Source organism: Prunus avium, chromosome 1 (genome assembly GCF_965620075.1).
Source record: "Prunus avium chromosome 1, drPruAviu1.hap1.1, whole genome shotgun sequence".
Taxonomy (NCBI): Eukaryota; Viridiplantae; Streptophyta; class Magnoliopsida; order Rosales; family Rosaceae; genus Prunus; species Prunus avium.
Window position 1 is genome coordinate 58,358,658 of NC_142284.1, and position 26,312 is coordinate 58,384,969.

Here is a 26,312-nt window from a genome sequence, read left to right on the forward strand (position 1 = left end):
GTCGTATGATTTGCTAGGCTTCTCTATTTCATTTAAGTTGAAACGCACCGTCTTGAGGAGCAAACCCCTTTTTCTATCCCTTCCCTTCCCCTCTCTCGCCCTCTCGTTCAAAATCGGTATCAGAGTTCTGCCATTGTTGATGAGGTAGGAGTTGCAGAGTGGCTTAGCCATTAGCCATAGTCGATTAGGTCACAAATTTGGGTTTGTTTGTAGAGTGGAGGCTGTAAGTTTTCTCTGTCTATCTCTCTCTCTCTACCCCAACCCCGCCAAAACCCCCTCTCCCCCTTTTCAAAACCCTAAGACGCCATATTGATTTACCACCGGCTTCAAGTCTAACCAGTCGTCACCTAAGAATGGCCGGAGCAGCTCCCAGCGATCAAGCTCTCTCTCTCCTCGCCACGGTCAACAATCATGGCGATTTGGCCGTCAAGCTCTCGTCTTTAAAGCAGGCCAAAGATATCTTATTATCCATCCATCCATCTGTGGCTGCCGAGCTCTTCCCCTACCTGATCGAGCTCCAGTCCTCCCCCGAAACCCTTGTCCGGTTATCTCTCATCGAGTGAGTTCTTGAAACCCTATATTCTACAACGTGCAAGTGCAATTCGATTGATTGCGAAAGCATGTTATAGTTGCTTTTGATTTTGTAGGCCTTTTTTTGCTTGAATCGTATGGAATTTAAAGTTTTATCCTGTTGAACTTGGTTTCGTAGGTGACCTTCTGCAGATACAATTATATGTATAGGAGTTTTTGGTGTGCGAGTTCAGTGAAATTAAAGTTTGGATCTTTATTTTGTTAATGCGCTCAATTATACCAAAATTTGATAGACCTCTTTCTTTTTAAGGAGGAATCTTAGTTTGTCTTTTGTTACTCTTGATGAATATAGACTTATGCAAAGTATATTTATTCTGATGCTAACTAGTCGTCTTTCCAACAGAAGCGTTGGTCATATAACTCAGAAGAAATAGACTAGAACTGTTACCTCCATTGCACCATGATTATTTTTGTGGGTTTATGCCTCTGATTATGCTATTAAAGCTTGTTGCATGCGTACTTGATTGTCATATATGTAAGGGCTAGAATTTATTTTTTGAGGTCAAGCTTAATTATAATCTATTATTCTTTGTGGCTGGCAGGGTCGTTGAGGAGATTGGATTGAAAGCAATGGAGGAATCTTCTGTACTAATGTCTGTCTTATTGGAATTTTTGAAGGACAGTGACTCTATTGTTGCACGGCAATCTATAGTTAGTGGAACAAATTTCTTTGTTAGTGTCTTGGAGGAGATGACATTGCAGGTCTCCTCTCTCTCTCTGTCTGTTTGTCCATCTCCGTACACACGCATCTCATACATGTGCGCACAAATTTGAAGGCGTATACAAACATAGAACATGCAATGACATATGCACTTTTTTTTTTGGAGGTCAACAGACTCAACAGCTCATATGCAGATATTAGCCAAAAAAAAAAGAAAAGAAAAGAAAGGATAAACACGTATGTACTTAACATGTTTTATTGAAGATGGTTGTAATACTGAACAAGTGCGTTTTGATTAATCTTTTTATAAGTTTTTTTTTATTTTGCAATTTCCCTCCTAATTTCTCTTGATAATTAGAAGAAAAGTATTCCACTTTCCATAAACATAATGAGAGCAAAGGGCTTCCTCCTTCTAGATAATGATGCTCAGCACTCATAAAGGTTCGAGTTAATACCAGACAAGAGATAGACCTTCCACAGAGCAAGCCTCTTTTGAAATAACGCAATTCATTTTTACCAGAATAAATATAACGAAATATTTTTCCCCAGATTTTGTGCATTCTTTTAGAAGAAAAAGAAATGTTCATGTTTGCTAGTACCTTCTAGCTAAATGCTAGAGGTCAAAAGTAATCTGTAACGTACTAAGCGTATTTTTATATGTTCAAATACTTATCTGATGGAAGCTTTGTATATTTCTTAGTCTAGTTTAATTTGCAGTTCGCTCTTCTTTTTTGAACCATATTCTAAATTTTTTGAATGCTTATGGGTCTTAATTAGTTTCACCGGCGAGGTAAAATCGAGATATGGCTTGAAGAACTTTGGTCATGGATGGCCAAGTTTAAGGATGCGGTTTTCACTATTGCATTAGAGGTAGGTGGTAACTTCCTTATGTTTGTCTGCATATTCTGAAATGTAATGTACAAAATCTCCTCTGTATCCTTCACATATCCATGCTTGAATAATAAAAGAAACCATTGTTCAGTATGCTCATATCATCATATGTGTCTCTAAATAGAATTAACCTATATGATACTTCTATTTGACTCCTACTGTAGAAGAAACCTTCAAAAGGAGAACACTGCTATAGATTCTTTAAGTACTGGAAATTTTATTTACGTGTTTGGAATTAATATTCATATGGAACAAGAAAATTTAGATTATTTGTTAAAGTTTCTTATTCTTATTCTCTTTTAATTATATGGTGGTAGTGTGGATCATGAGAAGGAATGGGCGTGCTGTTTTAAGAGATGTTTTAGTGGTTTTTTATGGAAAGGACATCATGCATAAAATTTAGTCCTCATGAATTGGTGCATCAAGATGTTAGATTAGTTCTGAATTCTAGTCTGCACTGCTGGAGAGGACATGTGACTGTGCTGGGGTCCAAGATGGAGGATGCCTTAGAATTGGTGGATTTAAATTTCTACTTCTTCCCCTTTGTTAAAGCATGCCTATTTGCTTACCCAGTTTATCATTTAGGGGGATAATATTCGTTGATCTCACGAAAGATCTGGCTTTTACTACAATAGACATCTATGATTTCGTTTCTGTTTGAATTTTTGTGGTCTTTGCTCTGTGAATTTAGTAGTAGGAATTATGTGTTTGAAATTTAAATTCAATTGTGCCTCGACTTGCATTTCCATTTCATTCCTTTATCGGTGGCGGCTAAAGAAAGTATAACATTTGTATTTTGAATCCAGTAAACTTTTTGCTATATATTTTTCTAACCTGAAATTTGCTTTAATTTGATTTTGTAGCCTGGTTCTGTAGGGACGAAGTTGCTTGCATTGAAATTCTTGGAAACATATGTTTTGCTATTCACTTCTGACGCCAATGGCTCTGAAAAACCTGTTGTAGAAGGTACTGCATTCCAACTTTGATGGCCTTTTTCTTTTCTTTTCTCAAATAAATTGAACATGAAACAGTCTTACTGTCTCACCAGAAGAACGGTCTTACTGAGATGGTGTAGTGTAGGTTTTAGGAAGTTGCATTGTCTTTTACCTAATGCCTTTTTCAGTCTAATGGAATTTGAGCTTTCATGTATTTTGAAGTTTGGTTTGGGTGTTAATTTGGTTGTGTAGATACAACAGCAAGTAACAGGGCTTTTAATATTTCGTGGCTGGTTGGTGGACACCCTATTCTTGACCCATATATACTCATGTCAGAAGCAAATAGGACTCTTGGCATTCTATTAAATTTGTTGCGGTCGGCTGGTAGCCTCCCTGGTTGCGTGACAATTGCCATTGTAAATTGGTGAGTGCTCACTTGCTGGTAGTAAGTTCTTTGTTGATTTTGTTTATTGCTCTGTATTTTGTGTGATTACATAATATTCTCATAATTGGGAAATTTGTTTCTCTCTTCTATGATTTCTTATCATGGACGTGGATCTTTAAAGGGAAAAATACATGGGAAATAAGTAGAATGAAACATGTCCTATAAAAAATAGGATAAAATTTATGGCATCTAAAGATTGTGGACATTGAGTGCAGTGTTTGGACTGATTTTGCATTTGACCTGTTATATTCTTTTGGTAGCCAAATCTCATATTCTTAATCAGCAAGGTAGGAATAAATTAACATTCGGATATCGAAACCTTCATCCTAAGCGGTAATTACCACAGTAACACAAGAGAGCTGTGGGTTTGCGTTAGTTTTCATTTTCTGTAGATTTCCCTTGCAAATCGAGAATGAAAAGCTTGTACTATCTTTCGTTCTGGATACATGTTTATGGAGTACATATTATCTGAATACAACTTAAATTTACAATGTTTTTGTATACCTATTGGTGGCGGGTCACTGAATGTATGGATCAGGCATATATTGTTTTAACACAATAAGATTTGGATGATGAAAAGGAAGACGAATGCATACACGCATGCATATAAGTTTTTCAAATATAGTTACCATTATGACTGTATGCATCTATTTTCAAGCATGCTTGCAGTTCTTATATCCGAAACAAAACTAAAACAGAATCATATAAAACACATGTGCTTGTTCCGTCAAATGGCACACTTTGGTTATCATTGTAGCCTTCATTCCCCCACCCCCCATCTCTTTTGTGTCCAAAATTCATCCTTCCATGCAAAGAGGTGACTAGTCACTAGAAGTTGCAACATGAATGTATTTGGTTGTAATTCAAAGTGATGCTATCATGTTTCTTCACCATTACTGATTCCGTTAAATATCTTCAGATGAACGAAGACCTTAAATATTTAACACATAGACGGTATACTCTTTGTCATCAATTTAACCATCTTTAAATTTATGGAGGGATCACTGAATCTTGGGAACAGCTTTAGTACAAGTTCAACTGCTTGTTTGTGATATTATTGCAGCATGCTGACCAGCTCTCTTATGAGGAGGTAATGGCATTGGACACTGCTGCATTGGTGGTTCAGATAATGGGAGTTACAGGGCTAGACATGTTTAACTGCAATTTTTTTGGGTACTTTGGAGCAACATTGGTCAGTGATAAGATTGGATAACTGATGGATAAAATGATCATCTCTTGTGCTGAGGGAAACATGGTGGTCAAGCAACGCAGTTTATGTTTGTAAACTGTTAGAGAGACCATTTACTTTACCATTGTTTTAAGTTTCTAGGCTGTATGCACATACAGCTAATAATGTGTGAGCTATTTGAAAAATGTATTGATTATTTTATAACAGCTGGTACACATTTAACACATTTAATAATCCAAATTTCTTTTTAACCTTATTCAATATGTTTTTTGTTTGTTCTCCATCTCACATATTGAGTTCTTTGTAACACTGGTTTATATACATGGAGTTATATGCATGCACATTATGTTACTTAGAGTATTGCAAATAAAAATTGTTGTAATATCCCATGTTTCTGTAAATATAGGTGATGTGGACCTGGTTCCTTAAGATTGAAACGTCGGCCTAGACCATCAAATTAGACTTGAAACTTGAAATGATTTTATTAACAGTTCTAATACCAATATATTTCATATGTGAAGACTGAAAGGGGCAAACAGCAGAGATTATTCACTTATTGCTTGTTAATTTCATTGTGCTGAGGGTTATGGATTCGAGCAATTTAGAGATGCAGTTCAGAGAAGTTGAGTGAGTTGTTGACTCACAGTAATGCCTATTAGTTACAATCAATAAAATGCCTCTGAAGTTGAGTGGAGACATTGGATGTTGGCATTTCATATGAGTTTCAGTTATATTGAAAAGGAAAAATAATCCAATGTAGGAAAGATTTTCATCATCATTATCCTGGTAACCATAATTTTCTATATCATGTCTTTGTCAACCAAGCTTTAGCCTCAACAGTTGATTGTTTTCATTCATTTTCATGAAGTCTATTCTAATCATCTTAGTACCTTGGACATGAATCACAAAGATGAGAATTATGTTATGTTTCTGTTTCCATGCTATATAGTGGAATTCCTTGAACCATCAAAAGATAAAAACTTTGGAAAAATCCAAGAATGTATTTGATGACAGGATTTGCTCTTGGAAGCATGTATGACGAAAAATTTGTTAGACTTAGGTGTGATATCGTGTTGTCATCTTGTCTGGGAAGTGAGGTGCTAATAATGTTGGTGTTTTGGATATATGACAGCTTGAAACGTGTTCTTATCACACGTAAAAGAGATCTGATTCAGGACAATGAGAAAGTTTAAACAAACTTGTATATCTCATACAAGGGAGTATTAAGAAAATATGCAAACAAACTGGTGTTTGTGGATGGTCTAAAAGTCTTTTAACATAGAAATGTGAGAATTTATGTCAGGTTGATGTGGAATAACAGCCTTTCGCTGCAGAATTTTTGCTTCATGAAAATTTCTCTTCTTGGATGCTGTGTAAATGTAGGAAGCAACACCTTTGTTGGTACATATAGTGATCTGGAGATACTGTTTTTCTTCACCTTCTTACAAGTTACAACACAGCATTAAAGAGAGATTGCATTTGTGCTACTTGTTTTATCTAATGATGTGTAGTATTATTGTGTGGTACTTGGTTTCAGTGTATGGTTTTATGGACATCACACCATGTTAATAACGTCGATTGCAACGTCATCAAAATATATAGAGATATTATCATCAGATATTTATATGATGAATTGTTCTATGTGGATGTATATTTCCGTTTTGGTTAGAATCAGAATACGTTTGTTTGCTAATCTACCAGTAGTGTAGCTGTTAATTTGGAAACTGGATGGTGGTACTGCTGTATTGTAGCCTTTATGTCTGTGCCAGACTTTGTTCCTGAAGACTCAGTTGTGAATATGAGTCTTCATTTATCTGCTAATTGTTTACTTAGATTTAGGTGGATGAGTTAAGCTGAGGCTGTTGTCAGCTCGAGACCACGATTCCTTACAACTTGTGGCCAAGGTGGTTGCGACTGAAGTTGTGATGGTAGTGGTGGTTGGTATTGGTGATGCATTATGATGCATAGTAATCAATCTTTCCTTTCATATGTGACTTGCTCTAATTTCTTTTTGGGCCACTCCAAGTCTCCTTTTAGGTTAGCCAACACTAGGTGTGCAGCTAAGGGGTTCCACTTAGTGAGAGTTGTGTCTGCTTGCCCTTGTTTGTCGTGCTGCTTGTCCTAGTTAAGCTATCGTTTCTTCAATTAGGATTGTTGTATAAATTTTCCAATGCTTGTCATTACTTCAATGGGTGTGCTTGATGTATAAACTTAATTAATTACATTGACCTCTGATGCCGTAACGATGATTTCTAAATGAAGTGAAAAGAGTAGAGATTTAGGGTTTTTTTTTTGGGTCATGGAGTAGAGATTTAGTTAATCTCAGTTATTTATACTTGTTTTTGCTTGTTCCAGAAAAGGTTCATGAAGTATTATGCTGCAGTCGATCAATGTTAAAGGCCAAAATTTATATGGTCTAAGAATCTTAATCATGATACATTTTGTTCTATTTTACCCTCTCATCCGTAATCATGGAGGTGTGTATCTACGCTAGTATATGTACCCATTTCATGTCCACGACTTTTCTTATTTGCTTAGTTAGTAGGGCTATATATCCCTGAGTTTCCAAGGAGATGCTTTCTTGGTTTCATAAAGTGGCCCGGAGCTTTTGGTATTATGTATGCTTTTCACCCATAAGTTACCTGAACCTGTCTTTTGGAGTCCTTTGCCAAACTAACAAGAGGAAATGATATCAAAAGTATGGTAAGAAGGATATAACTGGGATACCTGCATAGAAAGCAAAATGAATAATGAGTGGAATGCCCAATTGCATAGTTAGCATTTAAACTAAGTTTATGAACATCCATATGTTAGATTGTTGAAGACAAAAGTAGAATCTAAACTTTCGTTCTCGGTATCTGTGCTTTAGAGGTATCATCCTTTTGGTTAATCCTGGATGGAAAAATCTTGTGTATTATTTTTATCTAGAACCTAACTTAATTACATGGCTTAATGGTGGGTACTCAAATGTGTGGTTGATAAGTTATTCGGTTGCATGTTCCTCATTGTTCCGTTGCAGTTTTTTTCCTAGCATTTCCTTCATTTCCTTCTCCGTAGTTCTTAATTTACTCTGGCAAGCATTTACAAAGTCTTCTTGTCTGCTGTGATTCCCTCACATTTAGCTTTCAGATTGTTAGATGATGCATTTTGCTTCTGGTAGATGTATGCATGACCCTCATGCTATGAGAGATGAAATTTTTGTCTTCAATTGTTTGCATTAATCTAATTGCCGCAGGGAACTGAGGTTTTATTTATATGTATAAAGACAAAAAATAGACAACGTATTTAACCTGCTTAAGACATTTTAGAAGCAATGCCTTGGTTGAACAAAGTCATCTATGTAGGTTGTAAGCAAACAAGTAGAATCAAGACATATGGTTCAATAGAGTCAGCAAGGACGTGATGGAACACTGGAAGTTACTAGATATACAGGAAAAAATGTCTATTGACATCTTAAGTGTGTAGAGGATTCTATGATATCTGGTTTGTTATCAAGTTGTGAAGAATAGGTGCACTACTTTCTCTCAACCTTGTGGACCTCACTCTGGTGACATCAGAGTATCTTGCTCTTGATGATTGTCCACCACACTATAGATGCATTCAGAAAGCAAGAAAATGCATCTTTTGCCTCTTATTTCCTTCACAATCTGGTTTTGCCTTGTTTTCTTTCCCCCACTACTGCAGCTTTTCATTCCTTGTTCAATCATCTCCTCTCTCTCTCTCTCTCTCTGTTTCCGTATGCACATGGTTGAGATAATTCGTAGTGCTTTTGTAAAGACTCCTTCTGGGTTAGCTTTGCTAATCTTCATGTTCATTTCCTGGAAGTGGTTAGTTTTTCTGGTGATAGCATTCATTTGTTACTCAAAAAAATTTTGTTTTCTAATTTGTTAGCATGTCTAGCTATTTGTGCAAGCTCAAACCTTCTTTTCTTCTGCTTGTGGTGACCTATGTATAATGCGTGTATATTACATATATATTTAATATATATATATATAAAACATAATATACAAACATGTATATATTTTTCTGAAACCTGACCTTTAGTTGCGTTTTGCTATTTAGCTTTCATGTCTAGATATGCTTAAAGTGTCACTTTTCTTCTTACTTCTTATTAGTAAGTGCTTTTCCTCTAAAATGTTTCTTCTGCATGACAGTCTTGCAGCCATAGCAAGGAAGAGGCCGGTTCACTACAATACCATTCTTTCTGCACTATTAGATTTTGATCCAAAGTTTGAGATAGTGAAAGGACACCATGCTGCCAGCATCCAGTATTCTTTAAGAACTGCATTCTTGGGATTCCTTAGGTGCACTAACCCAGTCATTGTAGAGGTAAAAGTTTTTATAATTTCTTAATGTTTTGTATGTTTTTGTGGTTATTACCAGTCATCAGTGTAATTGCGTCCCTTCAGATCCTTCTTTCTCCATGGAATTTTTATTCCTGGATTGTGTGATTTAACCAGACGAATTACTGCAGGCTTACAATTTATGGAGTATTTGATTCTTTTAGCTCTGCATTTGTGTATCATGTAGCCTATAGATCATGCAGCAAAGAATTAGTTTCAGTTGATTGATATGGCTTCTTTGTTTTTCTTTTTGTAAGAAACCATAATTTTATCAAGAAAACCAGAAAGCCCTAAACCCTAAACCAGAAAGCCCGACTCGGTATTCTTAAAAACAAAGTAGTGAAATTAGAACCAAGTCACAAATCGGTGAACAAGAGATCCACCAAATGTACAACAACCATAGCCATACAACTAAGACACTTCCCTACCACGTTTCACATGAAAAACTATATCTCTAGGATACTACTGCTTTCCAATCCAAATGTGTTAAATAAAAGATAAACTCCCTAAACTCTGAAGACGTAGATGCCCAAAACCAATTACGATCTCATAACTGATCATCTCATGACCCCATCACCCAAAACTTATAAAAAAAACCATTGAAAAGTTTGTTTTGGTTGGGTAAGAAGAGATAACACGACCAAGCATAGGGAGGATAACATAATTTTTTAGCCTAGTATTTTATCCTGGCCCACTTTCATTCTCTCCAACCCCAAAAGGGGAGAGATTTGGAGAGAAATGAGAATTAGGAGTTTGTTTTTTGATACTCTAAAAATATCTCTAATTTACGTTTCCTCCATTTTGTTATATCCATCTAAGCTAAAGTGAGATAAATTATTGATCTCCTCTCTTATTTTCTTACACATAGTTTCTCTTCTTTTTATATCATAGATTATCTCTTCTAACTAGAGTTTCAAAACAAATTGTAAAGGTGAATTTCGTTTTTCTTTCATTTGGGGCCTATTTAACAGGTGATATTGATATTGTCTTAAATTTTTTAGTCATCATGTCACAATAAAGCCAAAATCATATCTTGATATCAGATCAAAACTTCCCTTAATTTCATGTTTTCTTTTTCCTTGGAAGTGGATCTTTTGCAATCTTGAAAGGTAATTTTTGCACAGGACGAGAATGGCATGGATATGGTCACATTCTGTTAAAAAAAGATAAAGTGCAAAAGTATTAAAGTATTTGTATTTTCCATCTGGTCTGATGCATGACAAGTTCATCCCTGTTACATTTTCAGTCAAGAGATAGACTGCTTAGAGCTCTACGAGCTATGAATGCTGGTGATGCGGCTGATCAAGTGATCCGTCAAGTTGAAAAAATGTTAAGAAATGCTGAGCGTGTTTCACGTGATGCTCGGTTGGGCAAGGTAAAATAATTTCATCTTGCAAAGCTTATTATTTATTCTTCACATATAGAATCCAATCACTGATATTAATTTTATTTTTTCATTGCCTCATTGAAATTCCTATAATCAGGATGATCAACAATCAAGCCAGTTGCCTGTTTCAGGGGACCTGTTAAAGCGAAGACTTACTCCTCTGGATACTGAGGAGGCATCTAATAATCATGAGATGCCTTCCAAGCGAATTCGTTATGGTCCTGACTCCTCTTCGACTTTGCCAGTTCAGATGAATGCTTCTGGGCGGGACACCACTTCTGTCAATGGAGTATCCTCTGACCTTCCTGTATTAGATGGTGAGTTGACCCCTGTGGAGCAAATGATTGCTGTAATCGGTGCTTTGCTTGGTGAGGGAGAAAGAGGTGGTGAATCACTTGAAATTCTTATTTCAAATATCCATCCCGATCTGTTGGCTGATATTGTTATAACTAATATGAGGCACTTGCCTAAGATACCCCCACCCTTGACAAGGCTCGGGAATTTTCCAGTTCCACGGCAGATAGGTTCTTTAAGTAGTTCGGCACAAGTTGTTGCAGGCTCCCCAACATCTTCTGTGCAGTCTCCAGTTCTCACTGAACAAGTTCCTTTCTCTTCAGCAACTGTAACCAGTTTAACAGTTTCTGATGCGTCCAATGTGAATAGTCTTCCCACTGATTCCAAGCGAGATCCGCGAAGGGTAAACTTCAATAAATCTCAAGTGTTCATTTGCTTGTATCTGCTACTACGAATTATTCAGTTTACAAGAATTTTAGGATTTTAAATACTTTAAATTAATCTCAGTTGCATTTTCAGGATCCTCGTCGCTTGGATCCACGAAGTGCAGCAGCTTCTGCTGGACTGGCATCCACACCCATGGAGGATACTACTGCTATGCAGTCTGACTTTGATGGCTCAATGTCTTTAAATAAGCTTAATCCGCTCCCCAATGTGACCTCTGTCGAAACTCCTTTTGCAACTCCCATGCCCCAAACGGAAAGTGATGAAAAGACTTTTGATAGCCAATTGGTTTCTGGAAGTGGCCAACTAACTCCTAAGGAGGAGGTTCTGGATGGACCTGTTGAAATTGACCCTGTTTCGAAGGTCGGTTTATCCTCTGATCTCATAGATTCTCCCGTGCAAACAGTTGATGAGGACCTGATTGCAACGAAGCTTTCAGATATTGAAGGGAAAGATGAGGATGAGGACCTTGATACCTCATCCTTTTTAGAATCTGATCAGCATTCTCCAGTTCTTTCAAACACATCTGCATCTGAAGATACTTATCAAGATTTGCCTCAGCTTCCCATTTATGTTGAGCTGACCCAAGAACAGGAACGAAGCGTGGGAAAATTAGCAATTGAACGAATTATTGAGTCATACAAGTATTTGCATGGTGCAGATTACAGTCAGATGCGCTTGGCATTACTTGCTCGATTGGTTGCTCAGGTAGGGATCACTCTTATGATTGTTTGAACTCAAATGAAAATTGGTAATTGTTTTCTTCTCAGAGTAGATTAAATTAATATAAGTGTTGAGTGATGAGTTCTTAGCATTACTGCCTTACATTTTTTGTCTCAATATGAGTGGCTTCGATATTAAAATAAGCACCCACATAAATTTCTTTTCAAGTATTGTCCTAAAACTATTCAACTTCCTGTAACTCTTAAGCCAGTAGACAATGCACTGGAAGATCATCCAAAATTTTCTTTGAACTCTTGCAGCATCAGTTCACCAAGATCTACTCCCTAATTATTGGTTTTTGTTTTTGAATTATTGAATTATCATGTGCAGAATTCTGTTTTTTTTTTGTTTGTCACCTTTAGCATATTCAGAATTATCTGTAAATGTTTTAATCTCACAGATTGATGCGGATGATGAAATTGTTGTACTGCTGCATAAGCATATCCTTGTGGATTACCAACAGCAAAAGGTATCTATTGCTTGAAATTGCAGGTTCTCTTGTTTGTTTTCCCAGATACTTTCTTGAAGTTTTTTCTCTGGGTAAGACCTGGATGATAGCTGTCATTGTGGGCTAGATATATGGTATTTGAGATAGTGTGGTAAATTATTTTTAGTAAGTCTAAGTAGTTAGTGATATAATGATGAAAGCGAGCTTTATGTTGGTTCGTTGATTTGAAAAAAGAAGAGTTGGTTTTTCAAATTATTCCTGTTGTTAGTCCATCTCATATTGTCTTGGGTGCACAAGAATTTTTTCAAGGATTATGCTTTTGAACTAGGTATGTCTGTATCACTATTTTCAACAGCAGACCATTTTCAACCGATTGTAGATACTGATCTTCAGTCACTTTGGTAAAAACAGATTAACTCTTGCTGTTGTGTTGTGGTGGATTTGGTGTCCACTGATTGTACTGGTTTATTACTATCAAAATTCTCGGTTCTGTTAAACAAAACAGATTAACACTAAACAGCTTAGTTTATTATTTAATGTTATTCAGTCTGATTTGTAAGAATTGATTTCAGGGCCATGAGCTAGTATTGCATGTCTTGTACCATCTGCATGCTTTGACGATGTCTGATTCAGTTGAAAACTGTTCATTTGCTACTGCTGTATATGAAAAGTTCCTCTTGGAAGTGGTAGGCACCTGCTTTTCTGTTTGCACCTTGTTTTTATTTTTGTTTCTGTAAGAAGTGGATATATTACGTCTCTCAATGCAGGCTAAGTCTTTGCTGGAGTCCTTTCCAGCCTCAGACAAGTCGTTTAGTAGACTTCTTGGTGAAGTTCCAATTCTGCCCGACTCAACTTTGAAACTATTAGATGATCTATGCAATTCTGATGTTATTGATAAACATGGAAAAGATATTCGTGACGTTGAGCGTGTCACTCAGGGCCTTGGTGCTGTTTGGAGTTTAATTTTGGGGAGGCCACATTATCGACAAAGCTGCTTAGACATCACTTTGAAGGTAACTTGGGCTGAACTTTTAACAATCAAATTTATTAAATACTTTGATCTATCTGTAGGTAATGGTGATCTGTTGTTGTATATGGTTCTCTCTAACATACAAGGCAATATAGAAATGCTAAGAATCTCCAAAAAGAACTTCATTTTTGTTGATCCAGGCGTTGAGGAGGAGATGAATTATCATTAACTGACTAAGGCATTGTTCTGCATGTTTGCATGAATGGATGTTTAATGGCTATCAAATAAATTTTATGAATCAGATCAAGCATTTCTTGCATTCACAGGGTTATAATATCATTGTGAGGACTTTAATAAAAGTGAACAGGCTAGATTGTCTGTAGAGCTGACAGTGTTGGATGTTTAACAATTTAGCATTCTGCCTAGGAACGTTTAAAGAGGACACATTGTGCACTACAAAGTTGGGTGTAACTGTGTAAGAGTGATTTATATTTCACATTGAATAACATAGGTAAAAGTGATATTTGCTAGCCTGCTGCTTTGTAAAACCAGCAATGGTAATATTTCAAGGTTCTAGCTAGCCTGCTTGCAGTGTTGAGGGTTATACCAGAGATTAGGGAGTTACGATTGATTCCTGCATTAATCATAAGCAGGGAGCTGGTATGGGTACACGACCAATTTTCATTGTGGATCCTTGTCCACTAAAAGATATGCAAAAACAGTGAGATACTTGGATCCAAAAAATATTTTTTTCTCCGTAGGGTCCTGTAGAAGAACCAAGAAACGTTTTACAATAAGGTTCTTTGGAGTGTTGTAATTTTGAGATTAATTCTTACATGGATGTACTACACAAGCTTAATGCATAAATGAGTAAAATTTTCACAGTAATAGGAAATTAGGCAGTCTTGCTTTTAGTCTTATGTAGATGTACCTGTCTGTTGTGTGGAAACTATTTCTAGTTATAGTCTGCTTCTTGTGCTATTTAATACATAACTCAAATCTGTGTTTCTTTCATTTTTAAAAATGCATAACCCAAACAAATATTTCCTGATGGCAGTGTGCTGTTCATTCACAAGATGAGATCAGAGCCAAAGCTATCCGGCTGGTATGGGATATTACTGTCCAATAGAATCCCCAAGTCTTGCTAATATACTGATTTCAAGATGTTGGCAGGGCTCCCTTTTTCAATTAAATTGTAGTCCGTCTTGCAAAGCAAGAATTGTAGTCAGTTCTTTTTCTGATACATGGTCTTTTGTTTGTGTTCTATAGGTGGCAAACAAACTTTACCAGTTGAGTTACATATCAGAAATAATTGAGAAATTTGCTACAAATATGTTGCTGTCTGCTGTTGAACAATCTCCATCTGGTACAGAGCATTCACAATCGGGGCCCACTGGGCAAAGAGCAGAACGGATGGTATGCATCTTTCAGTTGCTGTTACTATTTCCTTTCTTGTCCATGCAATTGCAACCAACCATGAGAATCTTGCATGGTGAAAGTTTTGCATTTGAAAGTCCTTTGATGTTCTAAGCTTAAATCTTTTATGATTTTGACAGCTGATATGCCGAAATTTCTGAGTTGTCTTCTCTCAAATTCTATGGCTTTGTTTTCTAATACTAATGGCATCTTTATAACTCATTTGTATGGCATTCTTGACATAATAACTTCTGCAGGGTCTTCTCCTGATTATACTTGTTAGTTGATGGCTGGCTGCTTTTATTATCTCTTTAGTTTATGGGGATTCCCTTACTAAATGTCTACCTTTTAAGTTACCATTTTGAATTAGTTGAGATTAGCATCTAAGGTATTTTATGGGGGATAGCTTCTGCATTTAACATCTACTTTAATCTCATCTCTTCCTCCTTCACAATCATTTTCAGCTCGAAAGCCAAGAAACATCTATTAGTGATTTTGAAGTTTCAGAGTCCGGAAATTCTGAAAATGATTCCTCAAGAAAGGACCAAGGACTATCAACCATGTCATTTCCTGAAGTTCAACGACTCATTTCTTTGTTTTTTGCTTTATGTACAAAGGTTTGCCTTTGATTTCTCATGACTGGTAATTAATTAGCAACTTGTCATAATTGGTTTTTTTTTTTTTTCAGGCGACACTAACTTAGGTTCTTTTTATTTTATTTTTTATACTTGCAGAAACCTATTCTTATTCAACTTGTATTTAATACTTATGGACATGCCCCGAAAGCTGTAAAGCAGGTGAAACTTTCGTTGATTCTGTTGGCATATATATTTGTAGTAATTGATAGCATGTTAGATGAGTTGATATGTTTTGTCTATTATGGTATCTTTCCATGTAAGCGGACTACTTAATGCATGAACTCTGTGATGGCGCTGCAAACTGTGAGCCACATTTTCTTCCTGTGAGGTTATCATGTAGAAAGAGTGTCTACCATACTGAAATAAGTGTGACAGTCATTCAAACTAAGAACCTGTTATATCAGTGTTTGGACTAGGTTTGTTCTTGTGTTGATCCTCTAAGGTTGTCAATCAATTTTAGGCGAACATCCCATGCCACTAGGGTTAGATAATCAATGTTCAGGTTATACAATCATTGTTCCTGCGCCTGCCCTTCCAATTATTGGGAGCTATACACAATACAGTACTGTCTTGTACTAAATGCAAACCAATATATACTGGGGTGTATTCCTGTGATTTTGGGTTTTCCTTTGCTAAATTTCCTTTTTAGATTTCCAAGTGCTTGCATATTGTACATGAAATTATATCCCATGACAATGTGCCTCATGTGAGAAATGATTTTACATGCTACTGTTTCCTAATCATATGTAATTGCTAATGGCATGCATTTAAATCCTTTGTTTACCTTTGAAATGATGCAGGCTTTTCATCGCCATATTCCCATTCTTATAAGGGCCTTAGGGTCATCTTATTCTGAATTGTTAAATATTATATCTGATCCACCACAAGGAAGTGAGAATCTTTTGATGCTGGTGAGTGCTGTATTTCCTGTTTTATTTCGAGTGTTTTTAATTTTGAAGCTTTTATTTGTTTGTTTTTTCTTGTTAATATGGTTTTGTTTTTATGCATAGATTTGATGCCCACATGTAATGCTTATGGTTTTTTATGTTTCGTTTTGTTTTTTTCTTAATATGGCAAGGTTCTGCAAATATTGACCCAGGAGACATCGCCTTCGTCTGATCTGATAGCCACCGTTAAGCATTTGTATGAAACTAAATTAAAGGTTTTCCAAATAACTAAAGCTTCTTCTTTTGATCAGTAGTTACATCTCTTTTTTATTATCATTTTTATGATTAAACCTCAGTTGGATATTATTGGCTGTAGGATGTCACAATTCTCATTCCAATGCTGTCTGCACTTTCTAAAAATGAGGTTTGTTTTTCCTCCTCTAGTACTCCTCAAATGATATGTAGTGTTCTTGTTTTAACACTGTTCCCAAAAATTAAGCTGTTTCAACTGGGGAACATTTTGTGTTTTAGTATGTTTGTATGGTATGAAACTATCCTAAACCCGAACACAATGGACAACCCTTTAACTTATTGTGTCCAAATATATGCCCAGACTCATTCATTGATTAATGTTTTAACTTTTCTTTTTAACAAAGTATGAAGAAATTACAAAGTAACCAACCAGCACGTGAAGAAAACATTTTAACACCATAGAAACTTATGCATAACACATCACACTACAGAACATGTTACAATAAAGATTAAGCTTTCTCCATCATGTTGTATGCATGCTTAAAAACATAATTCCATTGCGTAATATTAAAAGTTAGTTAAGAAACATGAATTAGATAAAGTAAAAGAAAAACTTTATTAATATGAAAAGTGCTGCATATCATCTTCATTATGATTTCAACCTTAGTATTGCGCTCGTGGCACAAGTGAGAGGAAAATGCATGTTACTAAGATCTGAAGTATAAAAAAAACAGAAACGAATTCCAATTTTGTTTTGATTCATGAGAAGCTAGTTTTATTATTGTGTTATAATGTTCCTTTCTTTAGCATGGTTTATTAGTTCATGAAACGGTATCACACATTTTGTGTTAAATAAAAAAGAGTAACATCAGTACTGATATTGTTTATGCTGTTATGTTAGTTTCATATAGATGTATCCTTATGGCTGTGTAATCATTTAATGGGACCAGGTTTTACCTATATTCCCTCGGCTTGTCGCTCTTCCATTAGAAAAGTTCCAGACAGCACTTGCTCACATACTACAGGTACATGCAGTTTTCAGTGTCTGATTTCACACAAATGCTAATTGCGCAGTGTGTGTGTGTGTTGTGTATTTATATACGCATGTATAACACCTTTTGTTTTTATTAATGTATAACACTGTTTTATGTGTCCTTGATAATGGCATATGGACACATGCAACTATAAAAAAAAATTGATTTCCTTTCACATTTCAGATTTTTTGTTTTTTTTTGTTTTTTTTTTTTTGGGATACATCACATTCAGTTGTTATAAAGGAAAATCAGACTTAAGTTTTTTATCTTATGAATTTGAGATTTGCAAAGGATACAAGGTGTATATAGATATGTAGGATGTTGAGAAATTCTGAAGTAAGGCTATTCAAACAATGGGTAGTTACTAAGGGTTTGACTTTGTGAACTGCTGAAGTACTTGTATGTGTAGTTACTAAGTTTATATCCTATCAATTGCAGGGCTCAGCTCATACAGGTCCAGCTTTAACACCCGCGGAAGTTTTGGTTTCCATCCATGGAATTGTTCCCGAGAAAGATGGTCTCGCACTTAAGAAGGCATGTACTTATTGATTATTTTCCGTTCAATAAACTGTTATAGACAGTTGGATGATCTATGAACTACCACTTATTTGCTTACAATGCGCCATCTGGTCCTATCTTCTATCCAATGTTTCACAAGTAGTTGTGTACCCAAAATTCACATAATATAATGGTTATATTCATTCGGTAGTACGTTTTGATCAATTTGGACGAAAATACAGGCCTTGATCAATTTGAAGTTTCCCACATTCCAACCTTAGGAAAATAGCTCTGCCCAAATATAGGTTTGTGTTGTACTTTATATATTAATCTTCTTTGCAATGTATATCGGGGATGTACTTTTTGTAATAAGTACAACTCGGATGGAATAAAAGCTCAAACAAATTGGAATGGATCGGATTGAGGTTGAACTAATCTTGCGTTTTGCAATTAACTCTGACAAAGGCACATCCCTTCAATTTGTCTTGCCAAGGTGCATCCCACTGGCAGGGTTTAATTTTCTGCCTTGTCAACTCAATAATAAAAATATTATTATTGTGGCACGTATCTCATTGTACTTCTGCACAACTCAATGAAGCCCCCCTTTTTAATTTTTTTATGTACTTTACCTGAGAATACTTTATATCGCCTTTTTTGGTGTCTATGCCATGATTTGGTTGTGATGGTATGGTTGCTCCTTTTGTATCATGCGCCTTGTATCATTATTAACGGTTTTGTATGCTTGTCTTTCTTTGCAGATAACAGATGCTTGCTCAGCTTGTTTCGAGCAACGCACAGTTTTCACACAGCAGGTCTTGGCAAAGGCCCTGAATCAGATGGTATGCATATATCATCTGTCAATATTTGTCCTTCATGTAGTGTTTAGTTAACTGATTTGTTTTTCAGGTTGATCAAACTCCTCTTCCTCTTCTCTTTATGCGGACAGTTATTCAGGCAATTGATGCTTTTCCTTCACTGGTAACTTTCTTTTCTTCATTTTCCTTTTCGTTTTATTCTTTTTCTTTTTCCGTTATTGTCCTGATTTCCATATTTATGTAAATACACGGTTTCATGCCTTTGTTCTATTCAGGTTGATTTTGTAATGGAAATACTTTCCAAACTTGTGAGTAAACAGGTATGTGTACTGGGGGTTAGAATTACCATTATGCATCTGTGTTATTGTGGCTTGTGTGTGATCTTTCAGGTTGATGTGTCAGTACTCGTAATTAGCATGGCTAGGGGACAACTGATATTTTATATGCAATCTTGACTGCAGGTGTGGAGAATGCCAAAACTGTGGGTTGGCTTCTTGAAATGTGCGTCTCAGACACAGCCACATTCTTTCCGTGTATTGTTACAGGTATCACATTGTCTATTTATATGGAGAACTTTCCCTTGCTGTCTATTGGTGATTTTAGTCACAGCTTTCTTTGCCTATTTTTTCCTTGCAGTTACCGCCCCCACAACTTGAAAGTGCTTTGAACAAATATGTGAACCTCAGAGGTCCCCTTGCTGCTTATGCTAGCCAGCCTAGTGTTAAAGCTTCACTCCCTAGGTATTGTGCAATCTGATTGACCACCCACTTTATTCCGCGGAGATTGTTTTGCAATTTTTTTTAGGCTACTATAGATAAAACTTGAAAGAGCATGGTCTATGGTTTTTCATTGAAACCAACCCCTTTGTCTGACATGTCCGGTCTATAAAACTTGTCGGAAGTGAAGTTTGACTATGAAACTGTGAAACATCTGTCTGACTTTAATATTTGCAATTGCTTCAGTGATTCATAATGCATTCGTAGGCTTCTGAGTTATTATTTTGATTGAACAGGTTTATAGTATTTTTCTTCTTGTGAAGAACTTTCTAGACTCTAGAATTTGCTCCCTTTTTTTTCCCGTTTGACTTTAACTGCAGTATTATTCAGGTGTTTACCATAATTGTTGTTCAGTCCGTTCTCTATTTTGCTTTTCCATATACACTGGGGATAGCAGTTTCTTTCTTCTGTTTAAAGCTCATTGCATGTGTTTTGGCAGACCGACACTTGCAATTCTTGGTCTTGCAAATGAAACACATTTACAGCAACCGCATTTGCCATCATCGTTTCACCCTACAGACACGAATTCATCAGTTCATGGAGCAACTCCGACGTGATAAAGAGATTGCATTCGGACTCTGGGAATTGACCAGCTATGTATAGTACAAATTGGGACATCCGATAATTAGAGAGCCATAATTGTCGGAAAGGCCACACACATCGCGGCTTATCACTTGGGGCTGTTGATTGGTAACCTAAGATAAGTTCAGTCCGACTGCAGATGGAAATATCAATTCTTCAGAAATTGCGAGTGATGCAAAAAGGAAAAAAGAACAAAAAAAGAAAGAAAGGAATTGCCATTTCTACTGCTCACCACTCATCTACTGCTCTGTGAAATGTACCATAATTGATTTTTCAAAATTATATGTATTTGTATTTTGTCCTTGTAAATTTTGGTTCCTCCAAGTTCCAATCTAATCTGAGGGCAGGTGTAGTTAACAGTTTTGTTTTGGGTGGTTAGCTGCTGAAAGCAAGGTCTAGCTCATTAACAGGTCCCTGTAAATTATAGTTGAATTTTCCTCGAGCTTTTTAGTTCATATTTCTTTTTATTTCTTTTGTCGTTTCTTTTCCCAATCATAATTATTTCCATAAGACGCGCACTGAAAATGGATTAAGCAATGTAAGGAATGATTTAGCCTCCTCACTAAAAAATTTCACCTTCCTAGCACCACTAATAAGATTAATGTTTTTTGTTTCGAAGAGCGGATAGCTTGCTTAGCCTCTAATCCAAAGCTGATATGGGCTAGCTTGAGTATCCCCTTCCCTTTGTCTCTCTATTTCTCTTTTTTCTCCCTCTTCCCTTCCTCATTGGACCCTCTTGTTGGCTGGCGACCTTGTCATACACACTGGATGTCGGTGATGAGGGAGAGGGATAAAAAAGGGGAGGAGAGAAATGGAGAGGCACCTAATTGCAACCAGGTGGTCTAGGAGAGGCACCTAATTAGAATAAAATAGGTAAGTCAGCCATTGCTCAGTTGGTTGAGTTCTTCTGCCTCCTCCTATGTGCTAGTTTGTACTTTCAAAAAAAAAAAAAAAAACTCAAGTCACAAAAAGTATTCTTTTTACTAATAATACCATTAGAAAGTGGCTATTTAACAGTCGAATTAAAATGAATTAAACCTTGATTTGTTTAATTAATTATTTATTGATTTGCTTCATTATCGCTAATGTATTTATTAAAAAAATTTAATTCAAGAAAAAATTGTGTATTAATCATTTTATCATTAATGCATGCTTAACCATCAATCAAATTTGATCGTTGAAAGAGAACTTTTCCTTTTTCTTAAAGAAAAATAATGCATAGTGCCTGTGTCCGTGTCTATCACACTCAGGACACGACCTGTTTCATGTTTGTCGTAATCGTGTTTGGTTTGCGCTGTATTTATCTTGAATATTTGGCAAATTAAACTCTCATTCAATAACTGTTGTTTCCCTGAATTTTTGAAGTCAAGAACCAACAAAGTAGAGATTTGGCACCATTATTTCACATGGGGTCATTAGCTTCGTTTGACAAACTTAATTTCATTCAAAGAGACCATGTGATTATTATTTTTTTTCAATTGTGAGTGGAATGTATTCGAGATGTTGACTACGTAAGACCCGGACTTGTTCTCGTTCGTAATTTTATTTTTTAAATGACCGGAAGCAAGAAGGTTAGGTTGATTTATTCAACCCATCAACTTCCAAATGATAATTGTGTTCCCATACGAAGTAACAAACAAAATGCTAGAGTTGAATTTAGATCCCAACAGGAAGGAGAATACCAAAAGCAGAAAGGTTTTTACTTGAATATGTGAATCTATTTTAGGACAAGCCCTTTTGCTTGATTGGGTACAATACAAGTATGGGATCCATAATAAACCCAACCCCTACCCTATTTTGGTGGGGTGTACGAACTGAGCTGAATATTAAGCAATTTGAAAAGAACAAAGAAACGATATCAAACACCAAGAAATCTACAACAAAAACGAAATTTCGTTTCTGTAAAAGAATATCATGCAGGAAAAAAAAATCTACAAACAAAAACCGTAAATCTTCTATTTGTTTGTCGTTGCCAGTCGGGTTCTACTAGGCTGCTTAAATGCTTTGATTGTACCAAAATCAAGCAATGATCCATTCAGGGGCAGAGAACCACCAACATGTAATTCGAGAACTGTCACAAAAATGTAATTATATTATATCATTTATTCTACAAGGTTAAATGGTGTTTATGTCAGTAAAGATAAAACTACCATATGAACCTTTTAATTGATTGTGTTTACTGATAATTACTTGCATACATATGGTATAAGGGAGGCTGAGCATGAGGTACATTATTTTCAAATTTCAATTTTGAATTCTAGAGAATCAAAATTTCATACCTTTCTCCCGCTATAGGAATCAAACTTGCACGGTTAGTGAGTTCTATCATTTAATGGGGAGAACAATATCTAGGTTCTTCTGAAGTTGCCAGCCTTTGGGATAAACAAGACTATGAGCTTGCAAATGCAGATGCCAGTTCATTACTTTTGAACAACCAGCTCGCATACCTTCCATTTGTCTTTCATCTTCCACAATTTGTTCTATAAAAGTGGTTTCCTGAAGATAAAAAGGGAGAGCAATGTCAGTGCATGAAAAATACAATACAACATTGCAAATTGAGAAGCAAGAAAAATTAAGATGATATCGCAAATTACTCAAACAAATGGGATGATATGACCCGTACTTGGAAACCCTCCTTCACTGTGTCTAATTGTCGAATTGGAACATAAGTGGGGCGGTGCCATCTCTTTGGATCCCACAATATTGTGCTATTAAATGCAAATCCGGACATATCAACATGAAACCTACGGAGTCTCTTGCTTTTCTCATTGGTGTGCCATCCAATTACTTGGCTCCCATTGCATACTGGACCTTCTAATATAGCCTTGTTTTTGCTTTGTGCTAACATAGCAACTGGCCAAGTTCCGAAACGGCTTCAAAACAGATCAAAGCATGAATTAGCTGTAGAGTTTTTTCTTTATTTTTTCAAAAGGCAGGCAGGACAGCATAAATTCATCAAGATTGAAGTTGGCATTTGTAACATTCTGCAAACACGTTCAGACACTAATGGTGCTCATGAAAACCAATATGTGACGGTTTCTCAAAGAGACAGAAGTAACTCAGTAATTGTTGTTGTATTTACTCTCTTTTGAACAGAATGGTTCAAAGAGGCAACTCTCTTTACTTTTCCCATCTTTCAACCAAGGCGGGCTTAGAGAAAATTTGTGGGCTTTCTTTACTCGCCTATTAAAATCATGTGATATACAAAACTACATTCACATCTCTCAAGCTAAACAATTTTTTTTATGAACCAGGGGGAAGAACCCCAAACAAACAACAACCTACTCAAGCTAAACAATTTAATTTAGTGAAAGAGATCAAAATATGGTACAAGAAGGATAAGAAGGAAAAAAAAGGCAGGGGCTTGGATAAAAATCATAAAATTGACCAAAGCAAGAAGACACAATCATAAAAATCCACTACCTAAACGATCATAGTACTGGTAAATTGTACATGTTCGTTTGTAGATATGAAGAAATGTGGGAAGCAATATGAAATCTACCAACTAAAGCAAATTCTAACAAAATGAAGTTTAGTGAAGGGCTTTAGCACCAGCTACGCATTCTTCAGTACAAAAATATTCGAACCAGAGCTGCAAGAAAGCCACGAAATAGAAAGAAAAAAAAGACCCAAGTAGCTCCAATTGCTAAAATTGCAATAACAGACCAATTTAACGGAAAAACCAAGAAAACCACCAATTCCAAAACAAGCAAGTGAAGCAAACACAAACACCAACAGAAGCAAAAGTGATTAAAATGAGTGAAATGAGCTCAATTTAGAAGATATCTACCTAATGTCTCTCAAGCGATCAAACAAGTCGAGCGAGTATATATTGTCATCATCAGCAAAGTACACAATGCCATCAAGTGTATGCCTTTCAATGTGCTCCAACGCCGTGTTCCTCTGATACACGCCTCGGTCCTTCGCGCTCGTCGAGTTGTTGCCACACACCAAATGCCTATACATCACGCTGCTCTTCCTCAAAATCTCGGCGGTCTCAAACGACGCCGCTTTGTTCTCTACCACAATCCAAAGCAGCGGCGGAGGTACAAGCCTCAGCAGCTGCCCCAACCTGTTCAAGAAATAGGCCTGCAGCGCGCGGTTGTACGTCGGTGTCACAATAATCAGCTGCTTCCTCGGCACCAACTCCCCTCTACTCTCCACCACGCCGAGGCTCACGTCGACGACGAGATCCTCCCTCCGTTTTACGACGCGATCCGTGTTGTCGTTGTCGAACTGCACATTAACGTGCGAAGGCTTGATGTCGAAATTGAAGCTCCGGCCTCGAATCTCGTCATCGTCGTCCACGTGGCCGAACGGCAACAGACCGAGCAAAATCCCTAGGAAGAAGAAGAGCAAGCACCTGTAGAACACTCGACGCCATTGCTGGCCTTTGCGATTAGGTCGGTGGAAAAGAGCTCCGGCGACGAAGCGCCGGATGGTGACGGTGAAGGCGAGAATCGCCGACGGAAAAGGCGGTGAATATCTGGAGCTGGACAGAAGCTTCGGCGACGGCGATTGCACCGAAAATGGAGACCCGACGCCGTTCACATACGGCCGGTCTCTGAACGCCGGCGATAGAGTTCGCCGGATCGACGCCATTGATCGATCTCCGACAAAAAACCCTCAGAGGCGTAACATGGTCGAAATCCAAATCCCTCTCCCAAATCCACTAAATCAGATTCAAAACTCCAAAATATTAAAAAATAATAAAGAGAAAATTAGAGAGAAAAAAAGAGTTTGGGGAAAATGAAGTCGGGTCGGGCTTGGAAATGGAAATGGTAATCGGGTCTGGTGCGGTGGACTGAGAAGATTGTAGCGACAGTGGAATTTGTAGGCTTTTTTAAAAAAAATGCAGAAACAGAGGGGTGTGTGGGTTTGGTGAAGCACTTTGAGGAGCAGCGGCGGAGGTTGGGTTTGGGTGGGTCTTTTTTACCGAAGACGGGTTTGTGTGTTGGCGCGTTTTGATTGGCGGAGGAGGGAGGAGTTCCGTTTCTTTATTTTAAGCTACGTGTGGTGCCGCCATTGAGGAGTCAACACGTGCCCAGCTGTGGTCAAAGGTGTACGCACTTGTGTAAAATACCTTTTATCTGAAATGTTGTCGGGGAGAGGGTGTAATGATGTGGTAATTATTGCGTATGTTTGGGTTCCAATTTTACCATGGGAATTTTCTTTCCTTGGAAGGTGATTTGAGAGCTTCCTTAGAGAAAACTACACGTTCGATTTCTTAATTTGAGAGCTTCATTAGAAGCCAAAGCCAGACAGAGCAAAGCATAATCATCAATACCAGTATCAAATGGTATACCACTCAATTCCTTCCCATACCCAAGTATCCGGTGCAATCTCCTTTCCACCAGGAGTCCAACACCCAAACTCTGTGAAAATCAAATCTTGGCTTCTCCTCCAACAATGTAACCCCTAATCCTCAGGAAAATAGAAAGCCAAAGCTATGAGATAGATCTAACCAAATCAGAGAAGATCCAACACACAACCAAGGTAGAATTCTGAGTCGTGGGCAATGGCGGACCCAGGAATATTTACAAGGTTTGGCTTTTTTTTTTTTTTTTTTTTTTTCTGGCTGGGATCAATTATATACCATATTTTTAAACAAATATATATATATATATCAAAAGCAAAGACGGATCGAACTTTATAACGAGCATTCATATCTGGCATATCACTGTCATGATTTTTGCAAAATGATTCCATATTCTCTAAAAAAATAGATGAAATGTGCAATAGTGAAGTGAAAGGAGAGCATATAATTCCCTTTTGCCTCCTTATCAAGTTCAATGAGATGAAAATAAAGAGTTTTGGTAGCAGAGAGAAAAGAGAACGGAGAAGCCAAGCTGACTTTAATTCCTTCCTAATTGAAATTTCCAACATTTCTTTTGTATTAAATATCTCATGTTGTGCAAAGGACCCATTAGTGTAGTGGTTTGAAGTATTTACTTCCTCAGGCAAGGTCCTGGGTTCGAGTCCTAGTATCCATGTAGTGTGTATAAGTTTAGTATATTATTGCCCCTCTCAATAGGAAAGGTCCTCCAAAAAAAAAAATCACATGTTGTGTTTTATTATTTTATTAGGTTAGAG

At 36.8% G+C, this 26,312-nt stretch overlaps 2 protein-coding genes across 4 annotated transcripts; one reads left to right on the forward strand and one right to left on the reverse strand.

Moving 5' to 3' along the window:
* Window positions 1-66: 66 nt before the first annotated feature.
* LOC110772068 (symplekin) lies at window positions 67-20,690 on the forward strand. 2 transcript variants are annotated; one of them, XM_021976444.2, is made up of 27 exons: window positions 67-559; window positions 1,134-1,293; window positions 2,030-2,122; window positions 3,007-3,109; window positions 3,331-3,502; window positions 8,867-9,041; window positions 10,302-10,430; window positions 10,540-11,139; window positions 11,256-11,888; window positions 12,304-12,372; window positions 12,924-13,037; window positions 13,119-13,364; window positions 14,379-14,426; window positions 14,591-14,737; window positions 15,202-15,354; window positions 15,472-15,534; window positions 16,176-16,286; window positions 16,454-16,537; window positions 16,639-16,686; window positions 17,465-17,539; window positions 17,987-18,082; window positions 18,805-18,885; window positions 18,953-19,024; window positions 19,137-19,181; window positions 19,323-19,406; window positions 19,498-19,601; window positions 20,077-20,690. In XM_021976444.2, the coding sequence occupies exons 1-27, from the start codon at window positions 354-356 to the stop codon at window positions 20,192-20,194; spliced, it is 4,029 nt and encodes a 1,342-aa protein (XP_021832136.1). In that variant the 5' UTR covers window positions 67-353; the 3' UTR covers window positions 20,195-20,690. The 2 variants fall into 2 exon arrangements, with proteins under 2 accessions (XP_021832136.1, XP_088102942.1); XM_088246816.1 differs by lacking the exons at window positions 18,805-18,885; window positions 18,953-19,024; window positions 19,137-19,181; ... (1 more) ...; window positions 19,498-19,601; window positions 20,077-20,690 and having other exon boundaries at window positions 16,454-16,518; window positions 17,987-18,083.
* Window positions 20,691-21,898: 1,208 nt separating this feature from the next.
* On the reverse strand, window positions 21,899-25,202 carry IRX9-L (Nucleotide-diphospho-sugar transferases superfamily protein). Of its 2 annotated transcripts, XM_021976448.2 has the most exons (4): window positions 24,010-25,200; window positions 22,843-23,092; window positions 22,499-22,715; window positions 21,899-22,290 (listed from the first exon to the last, which is right to left on the reverse strand). In XM_021976448.2, exons 1-3 carry the CDS (start codon window positions 24,819-24,821, stop codon window positions 22,545-22,547), a joined length of 1,233 nt encoding a protein of 410 aa, XP_021832140.2. In that variant the 5' UTR covers window positions 24,822-25,200; the 3' UTR covers window positions 21,899-22,290; window positions 22,499-22,544. The 2 variants fall into 2 exon arrangements, with proteins under 2 accessions (XP_021832140.2, XP_088103402.1); XM_088247276.1 differs by lacking the exon at window positions 21,899-22,290 and having other exon boundaries at window positions 22,552-22,715; window positions 22,814-23,092; window positions 24,010-25,202.
* Between the last annotated feature and the right edge of the window lie 1,110 nt (window positions 25,203-26,312).